Raw genomic sequence first — 8,129 nt, 5'->3', positions numbered from 1 at the left:
CCTTGGCTAGCGAAGATGTGATAACAGATGAACTATAGAATGTGTGTTACTCAGCTAAACGAGTGACTCTTAAGTGAAATAAGATTAAAAAAGTAATACAAACAGAATTCTCCCTAGTTTGGCCCAAGATACATTTTCCAAATTCTGTCCATCTAAAATGTATATCTTATACCAGTAAATATTGAGTATCAAAATGAAATGGGGGTCTCTAGCCAGAGCAATATAATCATTCTTCACTTCCTATTCAGTTAAATATGCACAAATTCTAATGCAGATGACTCCCCTTGTAACCTGATTTAAACTTTACTTCGTTTTCATTATTCTCTTTTACTTTTTTAACCATATGTCCGATAATGATATTCAAGAAGTTGTTGGTAGCACCAATAACAAATATTTGTGGTATTTTTCATATTTTATAAATTCATATACTTCATAATTTATAAAATCATATACACGTATACATATACTTTGCTATTAAATAAAATAAACTACTTAGTATCACAGGCTGCTCTTTCTACACTTTATCATGTAGAATTCTTAGGAACTAGATCACTGAAAACGAAATGCAGTGTGTGTAAATGCGGACACGTACATCACAATATTTTCTCTCGTTTATATCTTGAGTATAATTTTATGACTATCTCCTATACCTTCATTACATATAAGTTTTTCATAAACTACATATTATCTGGAAAAAAAAACTGTTTTAGTTCCTCAAATGGAATTGATATATCACCCATTTTCTATATTAGATATCATTCTATGCGACATTCATGGTATGCAGTCCGTAGACCACATCATCAAGTCCGACAACTACTAGTTGGTCCAGCCTTGGATCAATTATTGCTTGTCTCCCTTCTATTGTCACTTTCGTGTTTTTGAGCACCAGTTTTCGAAGACTGCGATTTTCTGCGATTGCGTCCGTAAGCGTTTTGCACATGTCAGTGTTGAGTTCACAGTAACTGAGATCTAAAACCTGAAGAGTTCGTGTTAATTTCAGACACTCTGCTAAAGTGATGACACCAACGCGGTCTAGCTTTGCACCTTTGAGTTTCAGAATTTTCATCGTGTTGCTAAGTTTCAGTCCTTGCAGCACAGCTACAAATTCCGATCCAAATAAACTTGTCTGGCTAATGTCTAAAACCTCCAGTGAGGCAGCGTGTTCGACTTTCGCACTTACTTCGGAGGCGCACATCATATTTAGCACACAACCCGAGATATCCAATTCCTGGATGGTGTCTGGAAGATGTTGCAAAACAAAATAAGAAATAGCTGCCACTTTGCCGTGTAGGAATGCAAATTTCTGGCATTTTATCATATTTTGACAAGCATTCTGCAGTGTTGCCCATGTTGCAGCAGACACTTGTTTTATTGGTTTTTTGCACGCATCTTGTAGTGTAACCGATTCTATAGATTTCGTCGTTTTCATAAATGCATCTAGAAATCTAGCTAACACATCCATTGAACTCCACACCAGTTTTAAGTGGGATAGGACCTCGCTTTTGGAAATACTTTCTGCGAAGTCAGTGTAGAGTTGAATTTGACATATAAAAACGGGGATGAGATAAATTTCTAAATGCGTAATACGGTTTGTGTCGTGAAGCATGATTTGCGGAAGAGAAAGAAGGCTTTTGTACGACAGTAGTCCATCGCGTTTGATAACGGTTCGAGGTGGGAACGACTGAGCAACAGCCTCAAGGGCATCCTCCCGAAACTTAGCTTCCGCCAGACTCAACAGACTCTGGGAAAAATCCTGGAACCTTCCACTTGGAGGTCGCACCGGTCTCAACTCGTCTTCCGAGATGCTTGAATCCTCAGTCTCAACTCTTGTGTTGCGGATGTTCTGGATCGCCATTTCTGAGAAAAGCTGACGGATGACCAAAGTGTCGTGGTCGTTTCTGTACAAGCCGCATGTAAACATCACTAACTGGTTGTTCCGTGACTGTTTCATCAGGCGATGATCCTTGATGATACTTATCATCTCCTCTAGAACATAATCAGACAAATGTCTTGCTGCCAGAAAATCGTGCATTAGGCTACAAGTAAATACCCATTTGGACACCGGTGTGAGTTTAAAAAACGCACCCAATTTGAAGACAATCGCATTTTGAGTGTCGTTAAGTATACCCTCCTCTGTAAACACATATTCCTCGTCATTCAATGTTCTGAATGCAAATGTACTCAGTTGATCAATTGCCTTCACCACCTCCTCTGGGAATTCCAAACCAATTATGTCAAGTTTTTGTCTTTTGCAGAACTGCGTGGCCATCGCAAAACCGTATGCTTCCATAAGGGAAGTTAATCCTGAAATGTCGGCGATTTTGGCGTTTTTCGAGGACTGGTATATAGCGAAGATCAGTAAACAGCAAATTGGTTTGGTGATATATGGTCTGAATTGCCAATTTTCATCCGTTACGGTATCAAACAGTCTCTGATGATTCTCTGGATTGAATTTGTAGTGATACAGATATGTTTTCATGCATCTGCTAACACTGTTTAAACTATATCCTAACGAAAACAGTCGAGAATCTGGAACGAATCCTGGTGATGAAACGATCTCAGGATTCATCATGACAATGATACTAGCTTGACGTAGACGAGTACCTGTAAGTATTTCTTCTAAATCTCTCTGGTTCATTTTACCATCGTAACCATCCAAAATCATTAGTACTTCGCCTGAGTTTGCCTCTAGCATGGAAAAAAACTCCGATGAATTCAGTTTGAAATCACCAGGCAAGAGATTTCGATGTACCTCCTCCTGAAAATCCCCGTTTACCTTCTTCAGATCGACATGGAGAAGAACTGCGTATTTGTTTTTAAAGTAGCTTCTCTGTGTTGCCCACATATATGACACCATATGACTAAGAATGGTTTTACCACTTCCACTTGGTCCCTCAAGAAGAATTCGTTTACCTTTACCCATCGAAGTCACAGGTGGAAGAAAGTCACTCAAGTGCAGTCGTTTTCTGCAAAAGTCAATTTGTGAACATTTTCATTTCTTGTTTACATTTCTTATTTCATTAAACCTTTATATAACTGATATGTGGACTGTCATTCTATACCTACCCATCTGAATCCATGATGTCAAGAGGTGTGTACATATCGCGAATGTTGCATGTAACACCATCGTTCCATGGGAATGGCGAACACTTGCTGTAGTTGTTCTTGTAGAAGTTGGTCAGCGCAGTTGTTGCAACACCCACTACGTCTAAAAAGGGGAATAATTTGAACAACCATTAAAGCATAATACAATGACCAGTCTATGGTAACACAGTTATGAAAAATAGAGAAAAATGATGATGATGATGATGATGACGATGATGATGATGATGATAGCACGCATGTTTTGTTATTACAATTAAAGCTCTTACCAACTGTCTCACGAATCCCGTGTTTGTACGTTTCTTTGCGTATCTGCACCACAGTTTCGTGAATTTTCTTGTACTTAAATTTGATGGAATCAGTCAAAGCCTTGAATGCGTAGGAGAGTTTCGAATGCAATATCTTGTCAAGGAGGAGCTGCATCCTTTCGTATCTTTTGTTGAGGGCAAATATTTCCTGTCTATCGCTAAATTTAATGACTTGATTTTGTTGCAGACGATCGATGATGTCTTCTGCTTGGATGTTGTCCACAAAGAGTTTGTATGTCTTCATTAGGACTGCCTTGTCCTCCGGGGGAATACCTATATTTGTACATGAAACGAATCGAAAACTACAGAAATGAAAATAACGTTTGTTTTACCAGAAATATGTATGACCATTTGCATTAAAAATTTGATGTCTTGTTCTTAGAAATCATACCTTCATGTTCTGTGTTATTCTTGCGTTTTGTCTTCCCTTTCGAGTTTCTTGAGCCGGAGGATTTGGGGGTAAAGACCAAGCGTTTGTGATTGGAGCTCCAGTTTTCCTGCACTTTGTTAATATAGTGAGTCTGCATTTCGGCATCAAGAACCTCGTTTTCGATGCGATGTAGTCTCACTCTGATAGGAGGCCCGCCAAGTCGGAGTAATACCTCCCTGATCTGTTTCCAGATTGAAGTATATTCCTCAATAGAAATGGTTTCTGAAAAGACATTATATACAGATCTATATAGATCTATTAAGGACAAAATACAATGGAATTCTAAATATTATTATAATTCTATTGTAAATGTTCTTTTGAATATTGATTTATAATTGCTCACTCATTTCAGCAACATGCTGGAACATAAGTTGCAATCGCACAATATCAGCACTAAGGCTGCTATCTGCAGAGAGTGGAGCAGCTGACCATCCGTTCGGGTATGGAGGGCAAAGGTGACAGATAGTCTGCAGCAGAGTCACGAGTGTTCGACTGTCATACTGCTGCGAGGTCGTGTGTTTCTTCTTGGTCGGATAAAGAAGTTTCCATTGTTTATCGTCCAGGACGCCTTGCTCGTGAAGCCGTTGGAGAACAGTGCGAATGTGAGGCTGAGATAGGTGATCCTTTAAGTTCAGAGGTGGGTGAATACTGTCGAAGACCGATCGTAGGGAATGAGTGCCAACGTCATTCAACATCCAGCAGACGCGAGACAGATTTTCCTTGTCTTTGTCTGGGTTAAGCAATTTGGCTGCCCAACCCTGATCCATGTTTGCCCTGCAAAGACACAATAGATAAAGCTTTTTTAACGCGTTCGATCTCCAACAGACAGTACCGTCTGCGAATATTGCCCCGTATAATCAGACATGCATAGATGTACAGAGTTTTATACCACAATAGGCCAATGCTATGTCTGTTCCTTCTACGCGACTTGTCTAATAAGTCTATTGATTTAAAGTGTGACATATCAGATCAAAAGCGATATAAGTATGTTTTCTACATATTTACTTCAACATTATCTTCTAGCAGGAGTTAAATATCTGATAATGATCAACACTACGTCAACACTACTCAAAACAAGCTACAAATTTGTTACTATGCTTTGAAACAGAGAGAGAGAGAGAGAGAGAGAGAGAGAGAGAGAGAGAGAGAGAGAGAGAGGTTTGAGCTATTTCAAATTTGATAAAATCAAGCATAATTTTTCATTTTGATACACACTACAAATAGCCTCTTTGAATTTTGAAACACAATGTACTTACAGTTTTACATGAACGTTATAAAACCCGAATCATTTCATGAGAAAGAAAATGATAAAACACTTTGAGTTCTTCTTCCAATGTAAATCTCTAAATGTTATGCATTATTCAAAATGAGAGAAGACGGGTCCGTTCTGATTTTACCCCGTGAATCGATCACAGCCAAATCAAATATACGACAGCAAGCGTGTATATAGTTACCAACGCTCTATTTAAACAGTTCTTTAAACCCCCAATACGCTGTATACATTCGTTCTGTAGAATCTATCTCACAAACGTCCCAGCGACATTCAATAAAGCGCGGAAGGCATAATTACAAACGAAAATATTTTATTACCTTTAAATATTGTACCTTGGCGTTGTATGTAGGTGTAAAGGTTTTGATATGAGTATGGCAAATAAAAAAAAGTTTTCCAATTGTAGTTTTAATCAATCACACCTGCTTCGCAGCAATGCAACAAACTCTCGTTGATTACAAAATTAATTTCGCAAAGCAGTCCCATTGTTGATATGGCAAGTTGGAGAATATTTCTAGGGTACAAATATCGATCGAATTTGTAATTGCATCTTAATCAATAAACAAGTGACCCAGAATGGAATTTATGGATGTTTGTGAAGCGATCTGACACAGCATTCTATAATTTCCATTCAAATGAAACTTGCCCGACAACACAATGCTGAACACACGGTTTACATTTTAATAATTAAAACCAACTTAGAAATTACACCCTTCGTTAGATCCCCTCTTCATCACTAACATTTACACCCCATTACGCATTATATGCTTGTATTCGGTATCGAAGCAGTTTCAAAAATAACAACTTCAGAGCCCGTCCTTAGGATTTCTATGGCAGATTCTGCCATATTTTTATGGCAGAATCCGCCATGGGCCCCCTGGAGGCCTTCAGGTATGGGGTATGGTATTAGTATGGGTATATATCATTAGGGGACCTTCGTCCGACCTCGGAGGGGGGGTTTCGATTTTCTCCCCCCACCCCCACCCCGGGGGTAGGGCTTTTTAGTTAAAATATAGCCATTTTCAGCCCCCTGAAAAAGATACTAGTTATTATCATTTTTCAACCCAATTTGGTATATGGGGTGACTTGGAGGTAGGCTACCGGACCATGGTCTTGGTTTTTGGAAATTTCCTTACCCGGAGCGGAAATGATCCGGACAAAATCGGAAAAAACTCATGGCGGATTCTGCCATAGGCCCCGTGGAGGCCTTTAACGAGGGTAGTAGGTATTATTATGGGTGTATATCATAAGGGCATCTTAGTCCCACCTCGGAGAGGGGGTTTCCAATTATATGCCCCCACCCCTATCCGGAGGAGAGTCCGGGAAATCCGGAAACCGAGGAAAATATCACTTATTCATTCAGAAAAAGCTTCATAATTATCCGATCAGAAATAGGATTAGATATTCGTGTTTGTCTCGTTAAGACGAAGAAAATGATATAAAGAACTTTGAGATAGGACGATAAATAAAAAAAATATATGCGATGACATATATTTGGCCACGCCCACGGAAAAACTTAAAAATGCACAGTTTTTCGGATGTGAAATCTTTATTTATTACTCGATCTTAAAGTATCTTATACCATCTTATTCGTCTCAATGAGACGAAGAGAATGATATCAACTTCATTTGGCTAGGTCTATGTATAAGAAAACCACAGCCCCAAAACTTGTATTTTTCACGCGTCGAAAAAACTCTAAGTCCAAAATCACAAGTTTTTGGGAGGTAAAATCTTTATTTATCACCCTAACAATTATTGGATTACATATTCTTTCTCGTCTCGTTAAGACGAAGAAAATGACATAAGATATCATGGGATAGGACCATTAATATAGATTTTGTCCCCGAAAAACCATGTATTTCCTATATAATTCATTGCATATGGTAAAATCTGCCATGAAAATTTTTTTTCTTTATTTATTGGAGTACATCAAAGTTCTTTATATCAATTTGTTCGTCTCAAAAAAGGCCCAAATAACATGCAATCAGTTTTGGGGTATCTTGAAAAATATTAATTTTAGGTGGCCATAATTGATTTTGGACTCTAGCGTCCGAAAATCACAAGTTTTTGGGAGGTAAAATCTTTATTTATTACTCGATCATAAAGTATCTTATACCATCTTATTCGTCTCAATGAGACGAAGAGAATGATGTCAACTTCATTTGGCTAGGTCTATGTATAAGAAAACCACAGCCCCAAAACTTGTATTTTTCACGCGTCGAAAAAACTCTAAGTCCAAAATCACAAGTTTTTGGGAGGTAAAATCTTTATTTATCACCCTAACAATTATTGGATTACATATTCTTTCTCGTCTCGTTAAGACGAAGAAAATGACATAAGATATCATGGGATAGGACCATTAATATAGATTTTGTCCCCGAAAAACCATGTATTTCCTATATAATTCATTGCATATGGTAAAATCTGCCATGAAAATTTTTTTTCTTTATTTATTGGAGTACATCAAAGTTCTTTATATCAATTTGTTCGTCTCAAAAAAGGCCCAAATAATATGCAATCAGTTTTGGGGTATCTTGAAAAATATTAATTTTAGGTGGCCATAATTGATTTTGGACTCTAGCGTCCGAAAATCACAAGTTTTTGGGAGGTAAAATCTTTATTTATTACTCGATCATAAAGTATCTTATACCATCTTATTCGTCTCAATGAGACGAAGAGAATGATGTCAACTTCATTTGGCTAGGTCTATGTATAAGAAAACCACAGCCCCAAAACTTGTATTTTTCACGCGTCGAAAATACTCTAAGTCCAAAATCACAAGTTTTTGGGAGGTAAAATCTTTATTTATCACCCTAACAATTATTGGATTACATATTCTTTCTCGTCTCGTTAAGACGAAGAAAATGACATAAGATATCATGGGATAGGACCATTAATATAGATTTTGTCCCCGAAAAACCATGTATTTCCTATATAATTCATTGCATATGGTAAAATCTGCCATGAAATTTTTTTTTCTTTATTTATAGGAGTACATCAAAGTTTTTTATATCAATTT

The 8,129-nt window shown here is 37.6% G+C and overlaps 1 protein-coding gene across 3 annotated transcripts in view; it reads right to left on the bottom strand.

The window, feature by feature from the left end:
• Positions 1–393: 393 nt before the first annotated feature.
• The window catches only part of LOC125660056 (uncharacterized), a 49,342-nt gene continuing 41,606 nt past the window's right edge, over positions 394–8,129 (bottom strand). For 2 of the 3 annotated variants that reach the window (XM_048891909.2, XM_048891903.2), the window contains exons 2-6: positions 4,184–4,614; positions 3,802–4,062; positions 3,372–3,683; positions 3,067–3,208; positions 394–2,966 (exon numbers count right to left, since the gene is read on the bottom strand). In XM_048891909.2, the coding sequence (XP_048747866.2) occupies positions 761–2,966; positions 3,067–3,208; positions 3,372–3,683; positions 3,802–4,062; positions 4,184–4,614 (3,352 nt within the window). In that variant the 3' untranslated portion in view covers positions 394–760. Of the gene's footprint in view, positions 2,967–3,066; positions 3,209–3,371; positions 3,684–3,801; positions 4,063–4,183; positions 4,615–5,096; positions 5,258–8,129 lie in introns of those variants that run through there. The other variant, XM_048891921.2, reaches the window with a different exon arrangement.

The sequence above is a fragment of the Ostrea edulis genome, chromosome 1 (assembly GCF_947568905.1).
Source record: "Ostrea edulis chromosome 1, xbOstEdul1.1, whole genome shotgun sequence".
NCBI classification, from domain to species: domain Eukaryota; kingdom Metazoa; phylum Mollusca; class Bivalvia; order Ostreida; family Ostreidae; genus Ostrea; species Ostrea edulis.
Note: the sequence above shows the minus strand (reverse complement) of the source record. Positions and strands in the feature narration are given on the sequence as shown.